General features: G+C 36.1%; 1 protein-coding gene across 1 annotated transcript in view; it reads right to left on the bottom strand.

Annotated features, from left to right (window-relative positions):
* The window catches only part of MCTP2 (multiple C2 and transmembrane domain containing 2), a 275,109-nt gene that overhangs the window by 1,420 nt on the left and 249,506 nt on the right, over nt 1–24,183 (bottom strand). The window contains exons 20-22 of the mRNA XM_043984960.1: nt 18,707–18,816; nt 11,718–11,827; nt 1,858–1,955 (exon numbers count right to left, since the gene is read on the bottom strand). Coding sequence (XP_043840895.1) covers nt 1,858–1,955; nt 11,718–11,827; nt 18,707–18,816 — 318 coding nt within the window. The remainder of the gene's footprint in view (nt 1–1,857; nt 1,956–11,717; nt 11,828–18,706; nt 18,817–24,183) is intronic.

Raw genomic sequence — 24,183 nt, 5'->3', positions numbered from 1 at the left:
GTTTTCAGTATAAAGGCTAAAACACATGTGATAAATATGACCATGGTAGAGTCTCTAGTGGCAAGCTGTCTATTGTATTATTGGAAAGTACTCCCACTGAAGCACTGAGATTCCTACTTATGGCATAGCTTCCTTTAATCTTCTCCCCGCCCCCTTCACTATACTTTTGCCAGTAACCAACCAGTCTTAATGCTATGAGAATTAGTCCTTGGTCTGTGTGCAGATATGTCACTAAGTAGTTTTGATGGGAATTTCAACTACTAGGAGGACTAGGGAACTGGACTCACAGGTAGCTAATGAGCTATGAGCACTGAGTGGTCCAGTGCAGGAGTTTTCAGATATGCATAGTGGAGTGGCTTTAATTATGATATTGTATTACATGCCACATGTGCTCACCATTTTTGGTGTTTGTGCCAAACTCCCTCAGGACAGTATATTCTATCTCACAGATTTAAAGAATAGTTCCTTATAAGAAAGTAAATGAAAAAAGAAGCATCTACTTCCTTAGAGGATTCATAGATGATCCCTAAGGAGGACAGATCTATTTAGGGGAATGGGAGAAATATAAATCTAAAATATTACACAGATAAGAATCATGGTATCTTCACCTTTAAATGTAAATGTCAAGGGACAAACCAACAGCACATTGCACATATATTGATCAAATAATACTGAAAATGAATAGGAATAACCAAGGAGTTCTTTCCTTAATTTACAAACACTTTAAAAGAGTCTATAGGCCTTTGAAGTTATGGTTTTATACAAATATGCCTGAGGGTATATCAACAATTATTTTATAATCTCTCACAGATTAAAAACAAGATCTGATTTTAGGTTCTTTCAAATAATAGCTCATTTGTTTGATTACTTCCCTGAAATTCACCACAAAATGTCTCCCTAAGCACCAACCCTCTACCTCCTATTTGTTCTGCACCTGTGATAGCTCCCATTAAAAAATAAAATACAAATTAAGGAAAAAAAAAACCCTATACTGCCTCTTCTCTAGGATCTTAGCAGGTCAGAGAGCTAGCCAATCAAAAAAAAAAGACTAGTATGTACAATATCTTATTTGAATTTTTGATCTCAGCAAATTTGGGGGAAAAGGCTGTTACCAGATTAAATTGTAACCATCTGCTAATATTGCTTTTTATTGATCTCAAGTCCTTTAATTCAGTTCCTTAATCTTAGTAGGAAATAGGGATTAGAACTGAACAGATTCAGGAAACCTGGATTCTAGTCCCATCACTCCCATGAATTTCATGTTTCCTTGACTTTGCTTCACCTCTTCAGACCTCAGTTTCCTCAACTGGAACACAGTGAGGTTAGACTAGATGATGTCTATGCTCATTCCTAGCTCTGACATTTTCTATGACTGGATTCCTAGGTCTGCAGAAGAAAAATACAGGAGTTTATCCCACCAAGCAGATAATCGTGGCAAGCACAAAATGAAAAGAATAATCCCCCTCCTCCCAACATCTCTTCATCTGGAAGTGGGAAAAAATAAGTAAAACCTCCCCAGGCTTTGTATCTCTGTCTCTGTCACTTACTGAGTGTATTTTATCCCCTTCAGGGAAGCCAGAGAGCAAAAAGGTGAGAAAAACATTGCTCCGTGGCCACTCGGTGTGAGTTCCAGATCATTTTTAAGCAGCTCTTTTTCAGGATAATTTTCCACAATCATCTTATGCTTTTGACAAAGGTTTTGTAGCTGCCTCCCCTGCTATCCATCTCCCTTTATGGATTTTCTGATTTCTTATCTCTGTTATTCAAAAAGCTCGTGCATTGTATTCTTCCTTCACAGTGGCGGGCAATGCTACTGCTGCCTGATGCCCCTGTTGGTGGTGGTCATTCATTACTTACCTTTTGAACATCAGATGGTACCCTGGAGAGGAAATCTAGTAGCTCATTATTGTCGATGGCATAGGGATTTCTAAGCTTCTTAGTAAATTTATTTATACCTAAAAAAAAAAAAGAAAGAAAGAAAGAAAAAAAAACCAGAAATACAGGCCCTTTTTATTTTTTGTATTTTTGCAAACTCCCTTGGCCAAGTGGTGGGGAGGGTGGGGGTGGGGAGGGGAATTCACAAGTAAAAATTAGTGTGAAAACAATTACTAGACCTCAAGTCATGCACATGTTGCTGTCATGTGGAATCATTCACAAATGCCTTTTCTTGGAAGAAGGAAGGGGGGGAAAGAGAGAAAAAAGAACTCAGCTTGCTTTAGTTGTGAAAATTCCATTACAGCCTCAGCAGCAGGGTAGAAGGTACACAAGCAGAAACTGTGGTGCTCATGTGCTTTTTTGGAATATACTGATTAACAGCCTATTCTGCTATGAAAACAAATGTCCCAGAAGGGAAAAGGCCTTTATTAGCCCAAACATGTTCCTGCCTGATGGCTTTAGACAAAATGTATTGGAGAGAAGGTTAGGGAAGGAGGGAGGGAACAGAAAGGGGAGTGGGAGGGTTGGTTTGTTTGTCTTATTTGTTTTGTTTTTCTTAAATCTACCCTCGCCTTCTTTCCTTCTACAGAAAAAAAAAGAAAAACTTGACACATCGATTGTGCCCTGATGCTGCAAGCAATTATGAAAAGTTATTGGAAAATTATCTTACGATGGTTAAAACTTCATTGATTGACCACAGTAATATCACCTCTAATTTTCTAAGCAGTGAAGTGAATGTTAATTTAGGATTTGGATGAGGATAATTAGAGGGCAGGATCAACATTTAAGATGTCAATATGCTTCAAACTCCCACAGAGGTGTCTATAACTTATGTCAACATACAAGTTCAGACTAAACCCTCCCTGTATGTGTATTTTCCCCCACAGGAGATGGAAACTCCACAAACTCCTGTCATCATTTCTCTGTTCTCAGAATGAATTTGGTTCAATGGATGACCAGTGACTCTTAAACTATATTATTTTCACCATATGTCGTCTCCATTTGTTATAAATGTGATTTTTTTAAAAGAGGAAAAATTCTAGGTAGTCTTCAAAGCTTTTCCATAGGATCCTTGTTTAACATGGGTCATACTTGAAGGCCCTGTCAGTCTCAATGATGCTAGTAGATGCATAGTTTATATGTACTCTGTCTCTTACAAAGAATCAGAAATAACATTTATCTATTGAACTTTTTCCACACACATGAAAGGTTTGACGTTTTCTTGTTGCATTAAATATCGTTTCAGTTTCATCTCCAGTTCTGGCTTCCTCCGTGTTATTATCCTTCCATACTGCCAACCTCCATTTATGCTGAAAGGCAGATTAACAACTGCTTTACTACCCTAGAGCTAATAGGAACTGACCATTGTCCAGAAATACAGGATCATGTGGTGGTTTGACAGTGAAAGGCTGCTCAGTAATGGTACCCTTTTCCTTGACAAAAGGCTGTTCCCACCAGGGCTTTTTTCCCTCTACCCCCACAGAAAAATTCATGCTTCTAGCTAAAATTTCCCCATAGCTCCTTTAAACTAAAATACACTCAACTATGCTAGTCTGAAGATATTTAATTGTGGGCTTTTTTGGCAAAAGAAAACAGACAAGGGAAAACGATGAAGGGAGACAAAGACGTATTGAGAAAAGATATATCTTCTATTGTTAATTATATATAGTGTGCGCATCTGGAGTCTTTACAATGAACAGCAAGGCAAGGATAATATCACAACCGATCAAAACACTGCATTCTTAGTGACTGAGAAGATTATAAACCTGAGCAGCAGCTCAAATGTACCAATAAAGGCAGAAGTTGTCCACAATGCACTGAAGCTGTCTGAAGTAATCTGAAAAGCTTAGTTAGAACAAAAAAAATTATATGAAACTGAGATAAAATATTTCAAAAATATACCTTAGTTTATAAGGTTTTGTAGGCTTAATTATTTTTTCTCAGTCACATACAATTTTCTTCAGTATGAGGCCAAGGGTTAGAAACCCAGGAGTCATCTTGAATCAAGAAAGGCAAATGATACAGTAATGAATAAGTCCTTGAAACAATATAAGGAATGAGGATAAGGTATGGAAATTAAAAAGTGTTCCTAGTGCCTAGTGTAGATGGAAACAGGGTTCTATTGTAGAAATGTAGTTTGAATACTTTAGCAGAGTAACAAGGGGAATAGGAATTTCTAATGTGGGGATTCACTCCATTGGGAAACTAGCAACTGAACAATACTGAAAGGGTTTACAAGCCTGTGAAAGATGGTTGATGGTAAGAACTCAACAAAAGGAAGTATATGAAGCCTTTTTTGTTTGTTTGTTTAAAGGAAGGAGTCAGAATGGGGAAAAAAGACCAGATGCTCTGTAGTTACATGGCTACCCTAAAATCACCCCTGGGAATAGCTTTATATCACTACTATTGTAAGTATTAATGGCAAGTATAGTCCTAGTTCCAAATACACAGGGGCCCACTCTTGCCCTGGAAGGGTAGAATTAGCTCTGCCCAGGGAATCAGGAATCTAAGGTCAAATACTATGATAAACAAAAGAATAGTAGCATTGGATTATTACTTTTTGAAAGGGAGAAAGATAAAGGGAGAGATTTGCTACCATCAAGGTTCCCAGGATATATTGCTTACTGCTGACCTACATCCAAAAAAATCAAAGTAAAACAATGATTTGAGAGGACAAATTCTTTGCATAAAATACGGACAAAAATGATATTATCAGGTCTAAGCCTATGTTAATTTAAAAGAATGCAGAGTTTTGGACAGGAAGATAGAGATAAAGGACAAGATTTCCCTCAGTCCTCCCTGGTATGGAGAGGGGTTATTAGAAAGACAATATGAGTTGTCTTTCAACTTCACAAATGATGTTGCCCCGATTTTTCAGCTTCCTTGACCATGAGATGTGACATCCACATGAAAAAAAGTAGACCAATGCTTTTAGGAAGAGACTGGCTAATGAAGAAAGGAGGATATTAAACTAAATTATCTATCAATCTAGCTTGTGAGCTTGCTTTCAATTCAAAATTTTGGACTATTAATTATATGTTTTGTTGGTAGAAAAGAAAGCTGATATGACTATGTGCTGACATGGGATCATCTAGATGATCATTCTAATCTCAGTCAGTCTAAACTCATTTCCCTTCACAGGGCCATTAAATTGATTCATCAGATCATTATCTTGCTTTAGATATAATATACCTAAATTTTGGGACAGATTTTGATAGAGTATCTAATAATAGTGTGAAACTGTGAGCTAGATGACAATACAGTTTTGTAACTTAGGTAAATAAAATGGCAGGATCATGTTGGAATCCCAGGACTGATATTTCCTATGTATCACAACTGACTTTGGACAATTCACCTAACATCGCTAAGTTTCTCTTTTTTTTTTTTTTTGGTATAGCAGACTAGATTACAAGGTTTCTTCCAGACCTAAATATTATGACTGGAAACCAAATTATTATGATTAATGTCAAATTGCCACAGGAATCTATCGTTGATCTTAAATGTTTAACATTTTTATGAATGCTTAAAGCACATAATTGTTTTTCAAATGTGATGACAAAAGTTTGGAGGCATAGAACAATGGAATCTAGATCTCAAAATAGTGAAATAGGCTAGATGTTATGAGCCAAGTCTAAAAAGATAAAATATCATAATTATAAATAAAACTACTTTAGGATTAGAAAAATCATCTCCCCATAGAGTGATGGAGGGGAGAGAAGAACTAGTCAGATAATAGTTTAGGTGAAAAAAAAAAGACAGGTGTTTTTGTAGATTGCAAGTTTAACGAATCAACAATATGATGAGGCAGCCAAAAAAAGCTAATGCTAATGTTAGCTGAATTAACGTAATCATAGACTCTATAATGATGGAGGTTGGACCTGTCAGTTGGATCACATATGGATTATTGTGTTCAGTTTTGAGAATAATATTTTAGAAGGGACATTGACAAGCTGGGATATACTTAGATGAGAGTGACCAGATGGTAAAAGGACTTGAAACTATGCCATATAGAAGGAACTGGATAGTGTTAGCCTGGATAAGATATCTTTTTTTTTTTTTTTTTTGCGGGGCAATGGGGATTAAGTGACTTGCCCAGGGTCACACAGCTAGTAAGTGTCAAGTGTCTGAGGCCAGATTTGAACTCAGGTACTCCTGAATCCAGGGCCGGTGCTTTATCCACTGCGCCACCTAGCTGCCCCTATAAGATATCTCTTATTGGGTTTGAGGTGGGGACATAAGATTTGTTTTCAAGTATCTAAAGAGCTTTTGAGTTTTGCTTAATACCTGAAGGCAGACCTTGGAGTCTTAAGTCATTGAGAGGTAGCTTTTGGCCCAAGAAAAGGAAAATCGTCAGAATTAAATTTATTCACCAGGGTAATATTATTCCTTGAGAAGGACTGAGCTCAGCCTCTGTACAGGTTTCAAGGAGAGGCTGGGTAATTATTTTTCATGGAATCTCATTGAGAAGACTCCCATTCATATAAAGGGTAGATTACAAGATCCCTGGAATCCTTTCCAAATATATTTTAGCTCAATTCAAATATTTTGAGAGCCTACTACATGCAAGGTAATGTGGTAGATGCTGAGGGAGACACAAAGATAAGTAAAATAAGATTCTGGCAATCCAACATGGAGGCTGACAAATATACACACAGATAATTAGGATGGAAAAAAGAATGTAAGAATTCAAGAGAAAAAAAAAACATTTCTACATGAGGAACAAAGGCATTAGAGAATGTTCCATAAAGAAAGTGGTATTTTAGCTGGACCTTGACAGATGGATAAGATTTTTTAAAAAATGAGATTGGGAAGAGACAGGCTGTTTTAGGCATGCAGAACTACATGAACAAAGATACATTGGTGTAAGAACTGCTTGACAGAACAAGGTTTTTTTCCTTCAGTTTAGGTGGTTCTTAGTTTGATACAATTCTGAAATGGTTGCTAGAAGCTAGGATGAGATGAGGTACAGCTATTGACTTTGTTGTTTGACCAAAACAGTTCTCTTCAAGGTCACTAATGATGAATAATTTAACAAATCTAATGGCTTTTTCTTAATATTCATCCTTTTTGACCTCTCTGAAGTATTTAGCACTGTTGACTACCTTCTCCTACTGAGTACTCTCTCCTCTCTGGGTATTCACAGCATTGGAGAGCTGGAAGAGGCATCAGTGACCATCTAATGCAACATGTGGATCCTGAGAGGATTTCTATATCCAGTGCAAAGGCAATGGGGCACTCAGAGCTTTAATATTCAGAGTTTTTAAATTTACTTTACTAAAAATACACTCAGTCACCCAAAGAGAAATGTAGGCTACAAAGAGGTAAAAGCATACCATAAAAAGGTTTTATGAGGTCTTTGAAACATTTCTAGATCCATAGAGTCACCCCTATATACTCTTTACCAAAAAGGCCCACAGCTAGCTATTAATTCAGTCTATTTAGGGGGAAAATTAACTCAAACTGCCTATGTCTGTTCCTCATTCTTGGCTCAAAATAACCCTAGGTAGAGGTATAGAGTTGGGGAGGTTAACTCAAATTAGCACAGGTCCTGTTCCATACCATCAAAACTGAAAGAAATCTTCACTATATCATATCTGGTATTTGATTACTGAGCCTTTGCTATGAGACTTCCAATAAAAAAAAGCTATAAAATCTTGAGGTAACTCTTTCTACTTTTGGACAGCTCTGTTAGTGTTTCCTGATATCAAGTCTAAATTTCTATTGAGACATCTATGTGACATCATGGGAGATAATGAGAGAATTGAAGTACAAGGACAGTGCCTTGAAATAATGTGGTGGGAGGAAGAACAAAGAGTTACCAATGAAGGATGAAGAAAATGAGTAGTCAGAAACAAGAGAATCAAGAAAGTTCTTTAAGAAAGATGAGTTCTTGAAAAAGAATTCAGAAAATTCAAACAAAAGGAAAAAAGTTAGGAGACAAAATATAGTACTTTGATAAACTATGTAATAATCATAGCCATGACTTGATTGGTCTAACTAAAATATTAGAGACAAGTTTTCATGACCAAATGTACAATTAGGAGAGTTTAGATATTTCAGAACAGGTGGGCTTACCTTGAGGACACATAATATATAATAAGAAAAATTGCTTAACCTTTTCTCTCTTAGTCTAATTTTTTTTTGTCCTGTGGGTTTTTGTACTGTAACTGTACTATAAATTATATATCTATCTATACATGCATACATATATACATATACATATATACACATACATACATATCAATCATATACTTCTTTTTTTGGATCATTAGTAAATAGAAGGTAGAGAAAGTGGCTAGTTTGTCATCTTATTGATCCCATAACCCATAAATACCTGACTCACATTTAAAAAGAATGTAGTAAGAATCTATCAATGCACTGCACTATACCAGAAAAAAGATGATGTATATAAAGGAAGAACAGGCTATGTTTCTTTCCTCAAGAAACTTACAACTGAACAAGGCAAGAAATGTATCATGTAATGAATAGAGAGACCAAATGTCCTGGATGATTTCTGGAAATCAGCTTATTATTACAGGCACAATGGAAAACTTTTCTATTTTATACATCATACTATAGAAAATACTATGTGAATCTTAAAGACTAGAATATGCTACCCTTCAAAATGAGGGTGCGGGTAAGTCCCAGCAAGGTATTTATTTAATTATCATTTTGACTTTTCCTCTAAGAATCTGGATGGTATACCACCTAGTGCATATATGTTTAGTATTGATATTACTTCATTATCTATGGTACCTTTTAGCAAGATGCAGTTTTCTTACTTATCTCTTTTATTCAGGTCTTTTTTTGCTTTTGCTTTGTCAGAGATGAGGATTGCTACACCTGCTTTTTTAACTTCAGCTGAAGCATAATATATTCTGCTCCACACTTCTACCTTTATTCTATGTGTATTTATTTCTCTGTTTGAAATCTGTTTCTTGTAAACAACATATTGTAGGATTCAGGTTTTTAATCCACTCTCCAATTCGCTTCCATTTTATGGGAGAGTTCATCCCATTCACATTCACAGTTATGATTACAAACTGTGTATTTCCCTCCATCCTCTTTTCCCTGTTGTTTGTACTTTTTTTTCCTTCATTCACTCTAGTATTTCTCACCAGTATTTTGCTTCTGACCACTGTCTCCTTCAGTCTACCCTCCCTTTTTTTATCAGCTGCCCTTCCTTTTCTTTCCCCTTTCCTGCCCTGCTTCTGCCCTTCCTTCTATCAGTACAACCCTTTTCCCATTACCCTTTTATTTCCTTAAAGAGTAATCTAAGTTTCTATATCCAAATGGGTGTATATGTTATTCTCTCTTTAAATCAAATCTGATGAGAGTAAGGTTGAAACAATGCTCATCCCTACTTTCTTTCCCTGTATTGTAATAGATATTTTTTATCTCTTATATAATATATGTAATTATCATTTTGAACATGAATGGAAGGCTAGAAGTTTCCTGAAAAAAATAATATTCAATTAATATTATTTTCTCTTCTTTAAAAATTAAGGGTAGAAAAGAATAATCCAGATGATATGCATTTTTTAAAAACCTTTTTTCAAAAAAATCTGGAAAATTAAACATTATATAAATTATAAGCTAAAATTTAAGAGATAAGGTTACTGAGTCACAATCAAGATACCTCTGTAAAAAATGAGTACTATTATCAAAATAATTTAATATATTCTGTGCCAGCATGGTAGACCTAGAAGAATGGGATAAAGCAATTGATAACCCATTTTAAAGCTTGTAAAAAATCTTATTGAAGGACTGCACACAGTGATCAAGGGATCAATATCAATATCTTGTGTTATAACAAGAAGTCCTATGGTCATTCTGCAGTATTCAATGATAACAAAATAAGTTCATATTAAGCCAAATTGAAAGGAGGAGTAGCCAGGACCTTAAAAAAATCTTTTTCAAGTGATTTTGGTAAATGTGAGAAGAGAAGAGAAGCAGAAAGAATTAGTCAATAAAGGAAAATGCCAGTTAAGCTTCCTTTGCTAGAAAAACACATAAATGAAAAATTATAATGGGATAGCCAGGTATAAGTATGGCATAAATAAGGATAGATGACCAAGAGGAATTTTAATCAACCCCCCATTTCCAAAAGTTCCTATCTTCATTTCTTTCAAAGTCAACCAAAATTTCATTCTGAGGAATTTTATCATATGTATGTAATATCATATATCATATTCATATATATATATATATATATATATATACACACATGTTATAAAGGACAGACTTTGTCATTCCTTTATAACAAAGTAGTAGATTTATCAGCTTTTGCTGAAACCCTGCTCTTTCTTAGAAAATGGTTTCACATCTTAGACACTAATGTTTCCCAGAGCATATGGTCCCATCTATATGGCTTTCCTCAAAGTCACATAATCTGAAGAACACTGGAAGTGGCAAGAGACTAGGTAACAGCAGGAACCATAGGCTTTTGGCATTGAGAAATCACGATTGATAGAATGCCAATGAAAAAGGTTCAGTTAGAAATTTGGGTCAAGGCTCAGAAGATCTTTCAAAGTTAACCAGCTTCCCCAACACATGAAAAAAAAAAACAAAACCAAAACCTGCAGTGAGTTCTCTTCATATCACATCACAACATAAGGCCTAACCAGAGGCCATTCCCAGTGCTGTTTATTACTGAGTATTAAATCATAACTATTACCAAGAGTATTAGATTCCGTGCTACAAGCAGGATGACTTTAGAAAGGCCTGGAAAGACATGTATGAAAACATATATCATGAAGTGAGCAGAACCAAGAGAACATTGTGCACAGAGACAGCAATATTGTTTGTTGAAAAACTGTAAATGTCTTGCCTATTCTCAACAATACAATTATCCAAGACAATTCCAAAGGAGTATTGATAAAACATACTATCCACCTCCAAAGAAAGAAGTGATATTGATGGAACAGAATGAAGCATGCTATTTTTCACTTTCTTTCATTTTTTCTTTTAATCAAGTTTTTTTGAATAACATGACAAATATGGTAATGTTTTACATTATCACACATGTGTAACCCATATCTGTTGGCTGCCTCAGGGACGGGGTACGGGAGGGAGGAAAAGAGAGATAAAAATTGGAACCCCGAACTATGAATAAAAAGGTTTATTCTTTTAAAAATCAGTGCTAAAATTTCCTATGTATTTACTATTTCTGTTTCTAAAAAAGAAAAAAAAATCAACAGAGCTGCCCATAGGTACAATAGTGTCTTTTTTTTCTCTTCCCATAAATCGTTTCTCTGCTTTTGAAGCATTAGTCAGGGACGCATAGATTATTTCTTTAAATGCTTCTGGATTTACAGACTGTGTTAGTTTATTTTGTCTTTCCTTCAGAGAAAGACAAAGTCTTGGGAAAACCCTTGGAAGGGTCTAGATTTACTTTTATATTATATAGAAGGCACATTTTAGCTTGTCATTCAATATAAGAACAACCACATTTCCTGCAGTGATGGGCTAGCTCAGCTGTATTTTATTTTAGGGCATTTATGGCTGGAAAAATACAAAGGGACAAAACACAAGCAATTTATATATTTGTTCAACATTATGCAAGAGGTGTATGAACACAAAGACACACATACACTGATCTTCTGGGCAATTGATTATTTCAAGGAGGTCTTGGAAAAATTGTTAGTTGGGATGATTTTTATAATCTTGTATGTAATTGTCAACAACAGCAATGTTAAATTTTATGGTCCATCCTTCACCGTGTGAGTCAATTGTATTGTTTCCTGAAATTAAATAGGAGAAAAGAATCTAGCAGAACTTACCCCATATTAAAATGATGTAGCGCAGTGGTATGAAGTACAAAGTAATGGTGGCTGCTGCCAGTGCTAAACAGGCCAGTCCAGACAGAAATGGAACTGTCCAGTTAAATGTGCTGTAGAAAAATGAGGAACTTAATAAAGATGCTTCTGAAACATTTAGTATCACATTATACTAATCTTGGAATGTCAATCTATCAAGTATCTATTAAGTGCTTGCTGTGTGCCAAGTTCTGTCTACTTGAGATTCACATAGATTTGAAGGTTTCCTTTCAAGTGACTGAAAGAGATGCTTTTCTGAAGATGACTGTCAGAATATTGGTAGCTTTACATTTATGGAACTGTCCATTCACAAGATCATGCTTTGGCCATAACAGTAATTATTCTAGAAAAAGATGTCATCTGCTTCTAGTGAGCCTTAACAGTACAATGGAACACACCATCTTTGAAGGTTGGGAGATGGGCCTGCTTTGACCTTCGGGCTTAGAAAAGATTTATTTCCCAGAATCTCTTCTGGTTCATTATTTCTGTTTCTATTTTAGTTATCATCTAATTTTTTAGCAACAAATACTGAGGAATGGATATGTTCATGTGACCATTGAACATTCTGTATCAAATACCTTTCATATTTAGTGCTCCAAATGTCCACTTACAAAAAAAAGACCTAAAAACTTTAGTTTAGTGAGAGCATTTGGCTGAGTAGCATTCCACCCTCAGTATGTCCTCCCAATAGAATAAATAGCTTTCACAGACATGGTCCTTCCCTTTGACTAGATCTCCTTTCAGTATTATAATGGATGGAAGCAGAGGAGTTGGTTACAGAAAAAGGCAGTATGAGAGAATGAATGGATCAAGGAATATTATCATTTTGGCAAAGTAATGCCTTGTAGAATGAACCATGAATGACATCATCACTTTTCCAGGTACCCAGACACAGAAAACTAGTCTGATTTCCTGCTTCCTAACTGAATTCCCATATCTACTTTCAGTCACCATAGTCCTAGGGTCCTAGAAATTCTTCCTCCTTAAAATCTCCCATATCAATTCTCTCTTTTCTCTTCCCAATTTACCACATTACTTCTGCCCCTTATATTTGCCGTAAAGCAGTTTCTTTGGCCTCCTAACCACTAATTTCTCTCTATACAATTCTTGCAGATTGATATTTCTAAAATACTCCAATGACAGAGGACAATAATATTTACATATAATCACTTTAGAGTTTGCAAAATGCTTTACATGTGATTTCATTTGAACCTCAAAATAACCCTGTGGGGACATATCTGAGGAAACTGAGAGATTATGTGATTTGTTTGGGATCACAGGGCCAGCAAGTATCAGAAGTAGGATTGGACTCTTTATTCTTATTCTAGTATTCTGACCTCCAAGGCATATTCCTTCTCAATAGAGTTAATCCTCTAAAAGCTTGAGCAAGTCACTTAGCTTTTCAGTTTTCTTAGCAGTAAAATGGGGATAATCATAGCATCTAGTTACCAGGGTTGTGAGGATAAAATGAGGTGATATTTGTTACAGTCCTTCCCAAACCTTGAAATGCTATATAAATGCTGTGGGGTTTTTTTTGTTTTGTTTTTTGTTTGTTTCTTTTTGTTTCTTTTTTTTGTTTGTTTTGCGGGACAATGAGGGTTAAGTGATTTGCCCAGGGTCACACAGCTAGTAAGTGTCAAGTGTCTAAGGCCAGATTTGAACTCAGGTCCTCCTGAATCCAGGGCCAGTGCTTTATCCACTTCGCCACCTAGCTGCCCCAATGCTGTTTTTATATAATCATTATTGTCATGAAATATCCTTCACTGCCAATAGTATGAAGCTTCAATTCTTTAACCTATCACTCAAGATTCTCTGCTTTGTATGTTGTCTAATCTCCCTTTCTTACCTCATCTTCCACAATTCTGGGATAGAAATTCACTGTCCCAGATTTGTCTATTCACTACCAGTAGATATATCTTACACATATTAATAGAGTCTTTGTATCAGTTTTGTCTATCTGGAACTCCATAGAGTTCCATCCCTGCCCATCAAAATCCTACTTATTTTGAAGGTCTAGCTCAAGTCACACCTGCTCTACCACACCACCCTTGAGCACCCTCACTGACAATGACCGCTTTCTCTGTTGTATTCTGACAGCACTTGCCTGGCCCAATATTTTGACACTTGTTTGTCTTAAACCAGTGCTCTTTTTGTATAGTTATACATATGTGTATGTATTTGTAAGTATAGTGTTTGTGCTCTAATAAAAAGTCAGGGACTAAAAAAAAAAAAAAGTCAGGGACTGTGTCTTCAACTTTCTGTATTCCCCACATTGGCCAGCATTTTACTATGTTAAGATAGAATATAGAAATAACTCTGGTTCTGAATTCAAAGACTGGGGTTCATGTTCCAGCTTGATCTCCTGGTATGGAGCAAGGAAGTGGTTTGAATTCAGATCTTCATGTTTCCAAGTCCAATACTTTGACTACTGCACAGTCTTACTGCCACTTAGTAGTAGTAGTAGACTTCCACCGGTTGCAGACAACCATGGATCAGCGCCTTGAAGAGCCACAAGCCACAGTGTGGCTGTGCAGTCTGATACGGGAGCCACAGCTCCTGCCGCAACAAGGACATTAGAAAACTGCGCTCTCTGTTGCCCGTCGGTTCTTGCGTCTAATTCATTTTTCTTCCTCCCGAGCTTGAAGGCCCATCTCAGCTGCGCAAGCTGTTCCTGAGTACTGAACTCCATCAATGCAGTCCTTGGCCATCTCCTCCCAGCTGCCGATGTCTATTCCCAGAGCCCTCAAGTCTCGCTTGCATAGATCTCTGTAGCGAAGCTGGGGGCGTCCAGCAGGTCTTTGGCCTGAAGCTAACTCGCCATAGCAGTGCACATGACCGAGCCAGCGCAGCCATCTTTGTTTCAGTAGCGTGTAGATGCTCAGAAGTTGCATGCATTGGATCACTTCTGTGTTTGTGATCCTATCTGACCAAGATATGCCAAGGATGCACTGAAGGCAGTGCATGTGGAAGCTGTTAAGCTTCTTCTCTTGTCTAGTATATGTAGTCCATGTTTCGCTGCCATACAGTAAGGTTAGGATGCATGCTCTATAGACAGCAAATTTGGTTCGTCTTGTCAGTTTACTGTTTGCCCAGACACACTTGGCAAGCTTAGCCATGGTTGAAGTTGCTTTCCCAATCCTCTGATTGATCTCAGAATCAAGTGACAAATTGTCACTGACAATAGAGCCAAGATACGAGAATTGGCTTATGACATCCAACTGGTAGCTACAGATGTGTATCAATGGAGGCGACATAGCACTCTGACACATGACTTTTGTCTTTTTAAGATTTATGGTTAGGCTAAAGTCCGTGCAAGCTTGAGAGAAGCGATCCATCAAGGTCTGCAATTCATGCTCCGAGTGACAGGTAAGTGCAGCATCATCGGCGAAAAGCAGGTCTCTAAGGGTGCTACCTCTCACTCTGGTTTTGGATCTCAGATGTGAAACATTGAACAGGCCTCCGTCCAACTGGGAATGCAGATAGATGCCATCAGTTGATGAACCAAAAGCATGATGCAACAGCATGGAGAAGAAAATTCCAAACAGCGTGGGAGCAAGCACATATCCTTGCTTGACCCAGCTGTTTATGCTGAATGCTTCAGAGGTGTTGCCTTCAAACTGTACAACACCCTGCATGTTGCAATGAAAGGAGCGAATGAGGCTATGGAGTTTAGGAGGGAAACCAATTCTCAAGAGAATTTCTTAAAGACCTTCTCTGTTAACCATATCAAATGCCACATACCAGCAACTATAACAGGACGTTAGAGATAAAGGGCAAAAATAAAATAGTCCCTACTCTGAAGGAGCTAATAATTCACTATCATTTATTAAGCACCTATTTATAAAGAGAATTGTTCCAATGTATACAGTGTTTTAATGTTTACAAAGACACTAACCAGCTGTTTGATCCTGAGCAAGTCACATAATCTTTGTTTGCCTCAGTTTCCTCAATTGTAAAATATAGACAATAACATTACTCACACTCACCTCACAGGGCCATTGTAAGGATCAGATGAAATAAAATATATAGAGTACTTTGGAGTCCTTAAAATGGTATATAAATGCTAATTATTATTGTGTACTAGATGTTTAACAAATACTTGTTGATTGAGACATTGTATAATACAACTAAAATTCTAGGGATCAAATGAAAATTCAACACACTATAAATTTTTGTCATGACTATAACGTTATGACACTAGGGGTCCAAAGTATCTCTGGTATAACATACAACTAGAAATATACATATAGAAAAAGCTTTTATACTCCAAAGACTGTGCTTAAATCAGTTGATCCATCAATTGCAAAAAGTTGGGTGAAACTTTTCCTGGTTCATGAACACCAAATTACAATGGAATTCCAATGGAATTACACATGACATCCCACTTTAATGCCCAAAGGCTCTTTAAGGTCATTATTATCAAAATGAATAGCAAACAAATTAATAGTAGCAGAGCTTTATAAGCCTTCCTGTATTGCAGCTGGTCAGAACAGTACCCTGTTCATGGACTGGAATATATGTCTCAGACATTGCCACCACAGCTGCACAGGCAGGGTAGAACCTCAAAGCCCTTGTAGATTTTTGTTAAAGCATTCTTCTGTCTTCCTCTTAAAAAAGTCTTTCCCCTGTTTTCTTTAGTCGGTCAATGGACATATTTATTTGTGGAAGCTTTTAAAGCAATTAGAACCTCTTAGCCACCTACATGATGATGCTCCTTCTATACCATCACCATTTCATTGTTTCACTTACCACTAGTACTTCCTTGAAGTAAAATATTTCTGAGACTAATTCTAATATATATTAATCAGTACTGCTTTTGTCCCTAACGAAAAATGAAGGAGATAATTCATAATTCATTTGAGTAGAAATACTACTTTTCTTTAAACTCTTCCCTTCTTTTAAGTCATAACCAGATGAATAGTGTATGATTCAACATGGACAGGGTAAATTAAAATAAAATTTACTTCCAATCCCCAAAAGGTACTTATTATGGTAATAGAAAAATGAGGCTATTTCTATACATTTATCTGGAAAAATTATTATAAAGCAATAGAAAAAATATTCATAATTTGAATATTTTGTTACAAGTTAAGAATAACAATAACAGTGAAAATTAAATATAGTATTTTATGGTTTACAGGTAATTTTCTAAGAGTAATCCTATAAGGTATTTAGTTCAATTATTAGCATGCCTATTTTAGAGATAAAGACAGTGAATTTCATTGAAATTTCTCCAGGTTATAAGGTTGGTAAAAGCAAGAGCCAGAATTCAGGTCCACAACATCTGGCTCCAAATTTAACACCTCTTCCATTCTCTTACCTTTACCTTTAGGGAGAAAATTCCTTCTGTCAAGGTAGATTAGCATCAGCTCTGGGACCTTGTTGTTGTTGTCATGGTTTGTTATTGTTTTGGCCTTCATCCTTGAAGAGGACCATGACATTGGGGTGATTTCATGATTTGCAGTGAACTGGATTTAAGTAAGGGAGGACTGTGCAAGGCCACCAACCTCTCTCTTCCAGAGCCATCTGTGTCCAGTGGCAAGATATACATCAAGATATCTAGAGATGGCCCCAGATGTTTGTTTGTTTGTTTTGGTGGGGCAATGGGGGTTAAGTGACTTGCCCAGGGTCACACAGCTAGTTAAGTATCATGTATCTGAGGTCGAATTTGAACTCAGGTCCTCCTGAATCCAGGGCCTGTGTTTTATCCACTGTGCCACCTAGCTGCCCCCGGCTCCAGATGTTTTAATGCAATTGGGGTTAAATAATTTGCCTAGGGTCACACAGTTAGTAAGTGCCTGAGGTGAGATTTGAATTCAGGTTCTCCAGACTCTAGGGCTGGTGCTCTATCCACTGCACCACCTAGCTGCACCTATGGGATCTGCAGATTTAAAGAGTAGGCTGGGGGTACTGGAAGTTCAATGATTACCAGAGGTAACACTTAAATATAGATGTTCTTGATTCCAACACTATTTCTCTATTCACTCTACCACTCTGTCTCTAGGTTATCTCGACTTCTGAGTTAAAAAAAAAATTTTAACAAATGATGTGTACTCTAATGAACAAAATGATAACTACTAGTTTTCATTTTCATCTTTTATATTTTCATTTCCCAAGTAGCTTCTTAAGGTAGGGTGTATGTTATGGTCATTGTTATTTTTTTTTTTCACTGTCAAAATCACTGTCAGATCCATTCGTGTCCTTAACAGAGACCAGGAGCTATGGCTACTATTTAATAGCAAGGCCTCACATTACAGTACACATCATGAAGAACAGTGTAGTTGACATTGCTTTGCTTTTGAATAAGAAACAGGCATTTGCTATTAAGAGAAAGAAAAATCCTCCCGTGCATTCAACAAGCATTTATTAAGTGCTTGTTGTATGTCAGACGCTGGAAATATAAATACAGCCTTTTCTAGTGAAAATTAGATTCAGCCTGGTGGTCAGAGTAGGAAAAATAACAATAATCAAGAACTATAGAATCAGAAGCAAAATTACTTTCTACTTATTTCTCTAATTGAGTTAAACTCAAAAAGACATAGATCCCTTCAGGCTGCATACTGATTTAGAAAATCACAAATTAACTTTATCTATGTTATAGTGTATATTTATTTTTTGTTAAATATTTCCCAATTAATATTTTAATCTAGTTGGGAGTTTTTCAGGGCACATATTTTACAAGCTCCTTGCCCCCTGAAATGAGTTTGACATCTATGCTCTAACTCAGTATAGAGAGCAAACTTAATATAAAAAGCAAGTTTGTTTCCTGTGTCATTTCTAAGTGAGTTAAAGGATTCTGAGCCATGAACACTTCTAACCATGGACCATCCAAAGTCAAATCGAACTTACAAAAAACAAGATTTCGCTTACATTTAGCTGAATATTTTCTGCAGCATATTTGTGCACATTTTCTTGGGCTTTAACCATTTTAAAGGTTATCTTACACCACTTACTTTTTAATACGTTCTCCAAAAGATGCGATTTCCTCCAAGACATTTTGAACAGTAGTAATAATGTCTTGGACCATGTAGATTCTTTCAATTATACCTTTTTTCTCAGATTCCTAGAGGAAGAGGAAAAAATATTTTACACATTTATTCTATTTCATGCTTATGATAAGAGTAAGTTAAATGACACAATGATTTTTAACATACTATATAGATGCACATACATGCACTTAAACATATATTAATATAGGCATAAATATGTACATATATGTATGTCTATTTATACATATAACATACTATATAACCTGTTAGAATGTATATTCTTTTTTTTTTGTGGGGCAATGGGGGTTAAGTGACTTGCCGAGGGTCACACAGCTAGTAATTTGGAAGCCACAATAGAACTGAAGCAAACAAACTGTTTTGCTGAAGTCTGAATTTTGAGACCAGGATGGTATTTAGATTATCCTATTCAGATCATAGAATTTTAGGACCAGATGTAGTGGAGAGCTACTGTGTCATTCCTATGTAGCTTCTGGCAAACAGTTTAAGAGAATAGAAGATATATTCTTTACATATGTTTATGTATGTATGCATGCACGCACATGTATATGCATGTGTATAATATATACATGTACATATATGCACATATCTATATCTATCTGTCTCTATCATCTATCTATCAACCTATACATAGGAGTTTGAAGAAGGGGATAAAAACTGATGAACATGCTTCATTTCCACCTTCCCTTGGTAAGAATATTCTGCAGCTCCCAGCAACACTACAATAACTCCAGTTTTAGTTGTTTCTACTACTTCCTCATGCTTTATATGAGAAGAGTCAAGCTCATTATTTCCTCCTTTGTAGGACTCTAATGGCTCTTACAATTTTATATTTTTCAATCTGGTTTTTAAATTCTTTGCTTCCCTTTATTTTTGAACTCCCAAGTCTTTCAGCATCTTGTATTCGATAATTAGTTATGCTGTCTCTCTGACCTAATTCATGCTCAGCAATCCAAAAACATATATTAACTGAACACAATCATGAAAACCCGTCTATGTTTGCTACATAAGGGTTCATGGGTATAAAGGGATATTTGAGAACATTTGGGAATTTGATACAAAGGGCAGACGTAGTTTCCCCTTTCTAGCAGCCTACAGTTTAGGTCAAAACAATTTATTGAGCAATGACTAAAATTTCCACACGGTTCAATTTCCTGAAATTTTCCCTTTTTAATGAAGCAATTCCACCCCTACCTCCAGCTCCTTAACAACCAAACATCCAGTTGGGTTCTTGTTATCAAGAAGGAAATTAAGACAACAAAACAAAATAAGAAATTACACTTATAAAAGTCATCTTACTTTCTAATTGGCTTGACCTTTGAGTAATTCTATATTAAAGATGAAGCAAAAAACAACAACCCTTACCACATGAATTTGGTTTAGTAATGTTATCAGTATACACAAGTATCTCCTCTATACTTCCCCCACAGTCAAAAAGAGAAATCACTTTCCCGGCATCTTCTTCTTATAGATTCTCCAGTAAAACTAGTTTGGCACTCAAATTGCAGTGAAAAATTAATTGTTGGCACTGACCATATCAATAGCAAGCATATCTCCTTAAGAGGATTTTGCAGCCATTTGGAAAAGTGCTGGGATAATTATTTGGGATTAGGGCATGGAAAATGGAAAATATCATATAACTTTAAGCATGGATGACTTTCAAGACTGTGTCCTTAACCCTCTTTTCTTCTCACTCAGAAGAGAAACTAGGACAGGTAGAGTGCTAGGCCTGGAGTCAAGAAAACTTGATTTGAAATCTGACCTCTGACATTTACAAGCTGTGTGACCCAGAGCAAATCACGTGCCCCTGATTTTGCTGTTTCCTCCATGGCAAAATAAAGATAATAACAGCACCTATGTTCCAAGGTTCTTGTGAGCATCAAATGAGATCATCATAAAGTGCTTAGTATAGTGCCTGGCATGTAGTAAGCACTAAATAAATGTTAGCTATTTTATAAATTAGCTATCAGCTCCACAAATTTGCCTTAGGCAATCTCAACAATGCCTCAAATATGCCATGCAAACTCTCCCTACAGCTATAGCCTAATATCTCCACTGGTCTGCTGGATATCTCCAACTAGATGCCTGACCCACACACTGTAGGGTGTTCCCAGAACATATCATATCTAAAACTAGAGTACATCTTTTTCCTTAAATTTCTTCCTAATTTATCTATTTCTGACAGCAACTCTGGCTGGCAACTTCAGAATTCTCTTTGACTCTTCTCCCTTCCTTACTCCACAGTCCAATTAGTGGCTAAGTTTAATTGACTCTTCCTCTGAAGTCTTTTGCAACTGCTGCCTTCTGTTAGCTCCCATTGCAAAAGACCTTCTTTAGGTCCTTTCCCCTTTTTGCCTATATTACTGTAACAGTTTCTGAAATGGATTTCTTTCACCACTCTATCCTCTCAAATCCATATTTTACATTAATCTTTAAAAAAAAAAACTTTTATTTTGAACTTAACAATTCTCTCTGGCCCTTCTCACAAAATTTCCATTTATAAAATAGAACAGAAAATGAAGATATGTGAAACCATGAATCTCTGTTGTGTACAGTTGCCTTAATAAAAACATTTAACAAATTCAACACATTACTTTCCACTTTAAAAAAATAGTCATTTTTACTATTATAGATTAAGTCCTGCTTATCTCTGATTTCTTTTCATTTATCACATTACTTTTAAACTGTTGTGCTGTTTTCTTGTAAATATCCTTTTATATTCTGTTCATTAACCATCTTTTTTTCTTTTCTTTTTCTGGAAACTGTAGTGTTAGATCCTTTAAGCCCCCAAATTCCCCACCTCTGCTCAATAGGAAAAAAAAGGAAAAAGAAAAACACAATCCTTTTAACAAATAAGGATAGTAAAATAAAACAAAAATACACATTTTCCATGTCTAAAAAACAGTTGTCTCATTCTACATCATCTCTGTCAGGAAGTATAACCCAAGCACTATCCTAGTATATGCTTATGACCCAGTCTGAAAAGATTGTACAGGTTCCCATTTTCCTCCTTGATCCAAGGTTTTCTACAGTCTGGCTTCAGCCAAACTTTCTAGTACTGTTTTATATGGCATCCCTTCTCATTCTCTATACACCAGTCAAACTAGACTAACAATTTCCATCCTTTGTTCTTGGCCTGTCTTATTTCATTACTGTGCCTTTGATCATGCTATTTGCCACCTCTGGAAAGCACTATCCCTTATCCTCTTCTGATGAAATGCTTCTCTTCCTTCAAGGCCCACTCAGTTTTAGCTTCTTCTGTGAAACCTTTCCTGACCTCCCAAATGGGAGTGAGTCCTCTAGCTTCAAATTTCTCATAGAACTTTACCCGGACCTTTTTCTTTGCTCCTATTCTATTCAGAGGCACGTCAGGGTTATTTGTGCATAGGCATTTCTGAACACATACCCCTCTACCTCTGCCACCTCAGTCTTATCTTCAGTGCCTAATGTGGTGCCTTATTCATATTAAATACCTAAGGAACATTAGTTGAATTAGATATTCCCATGGATGAACTCTTTGTACATACCACTAGCTTTACCTCTAAACCAACCCCCAAATGGGAAATACCTTGTTGGGTTTGTGTGTGTGTGTGTGTGGGGGGTGGTATTCAGTGTTTTATAAATATAATATATAATCCCAGTTGGAGGAAATAACCTTTCTTTCTCTCCCTAGCTGGTCTCAATACTTGAAGCCATGAAGATTGTTGTTTTTTTTCTTTTTCTTTTTCTTTTTCTTTTTTTTTTTTTTGTGGGGCAATGGGGGTTAAGTGACTTGCCCAAGGTCACACAGCTAGTAAGTGTCAGGTGTCTGAGGCTGGATTTGAACTCAGGTACTCCTGAATGCAGGGCCGGTGCTTTATCCACTGCATCACCTAGCCGCCCCCATTTTCTTTCATTTTTAAAGACGATTTATAACAACTTGTAGAAGTGTTTCTACAGTCTACCTGTCCTTTGAGACACAAACTACCTCATTTATTTTTGTGAAGCTATGGCTAGTAACCCCAGTGTACATTGTTCTCTCAGTTCTTTAACATCATTTTGCTTATTGTATCAGAGTCTAAATGCTGATTGATTATACAAATAGCACATCATTCATGGAATAAACATTTATTAAATCTCTACTGGGGGCAGAGCTTTATACTAAGGCTAGAGTATAGAGAAATAAGATATAGCTAAGATGCAGCCCCTGCCATCATGAAGTTTACAGTCTAGTAAGGATATAAATCATGGATATAAATAATTAAAATATATATTATATAAATATATTGGTTCTATTTTCTCTCTGCATTTTGTTTACTATGTAATTGTTCCATGTAGATTATCATTTTGCCCTCTTTCAAAATAATTATAACTCCTTTATGTATAGAGACTAAATTTTATATTTTTATTTCCCAAAGCCTATGACAATTCCTTAACACAATTTAGGCATTCAATTCATTGACTGATTACACCATTTTTTTGCATTAAAATTATTTTTGTCCTCTCTGCCTCCTCTCCTTTTCAATGAGTTGCATAAGCTTGTGTGTTTTATCACTTGTATATGTTTTAAAGACACATAACTTTCAAAAGTCATGTGGTGAAGTAGCAGAAATATCAGTTTTGGATTCAGCAAGACCTACCTTCAAATCCTGCATCATTTACCATCTGTGTGACCCTAGACAAACCAAGTAATCTCTCTAGGCCTCAGTCTCTTTTTATGTAAAAAAATTGGTCTTGATGACCTCTCTATCCATTTTAGCTCTATTTCTAGGATTCTGTGATCCTTTGCATTTATGGATGAATTATGAAATCATTTAGCTGCATGGATCTATGGGATGGGCTTGGATTGGTAAGTGGAAGCTAGGTAAAGACAAAAATTATATTGGAATCTACAATTTTATGATTTACATACTGAATAAGGCATCAGTACCAGCATCCAGCAGAGTACAGAGACTCATTTGTTCCAGAGTAAATGTCCTTATCTAACTTACAGAAAACTGGAGATAACATAATTTTTAGGAAAAAAATGATCTTCCAGGACAAGTCTACTCATGCTGCCCTGAGCTGTAAGAAAGATCATCTGGCAGTTCTATCTATATCATGCTGGCTTTATTTACACATTTCAAATTGAACTACGAAATGTGGTGATAACACAGTTTAGCAAAGACAACATTACATCTGCTGCAGCTACTAAGCCTCCAAGAAAAGTAACACTGATTCATTCAGAAAGGCATAATAGCAATCTCAGATGCTTACTTTTTTATACCTAGCACCAAAAAGTAGAGCTGAAATTTTCAATATGTAACATAGAATATGCAGGAAAAGAGGAAAATACCTTGACATGAGCCAGTAGATAAACTAGATAAACTGAATTAAGGAATATCTAATTATGTTAAATTCCTATATTTTAGAAAAAAGAACAGAAGAACTGTCACCATCTCATT

The sequence above is a fragment of the Dromiciops gliroides genome, chromosome 2 (assembly GCF_019393635.1).
Source record: "Dromiciops gliroides isolate mDroGli1 chromosome 2, mDroGli1.pri, whole genome shotgun sequence".
Taxonomy (NCBI): Eukaryota; Metazoa; Chordata; class Mammalia; order Microbiotheria; family Microbiotheriidae; genus Dromiciops; species Dromiciops gliroides.
This window is presented reverse-complemented; position numbering and strand designations above follow the sequence as displayed.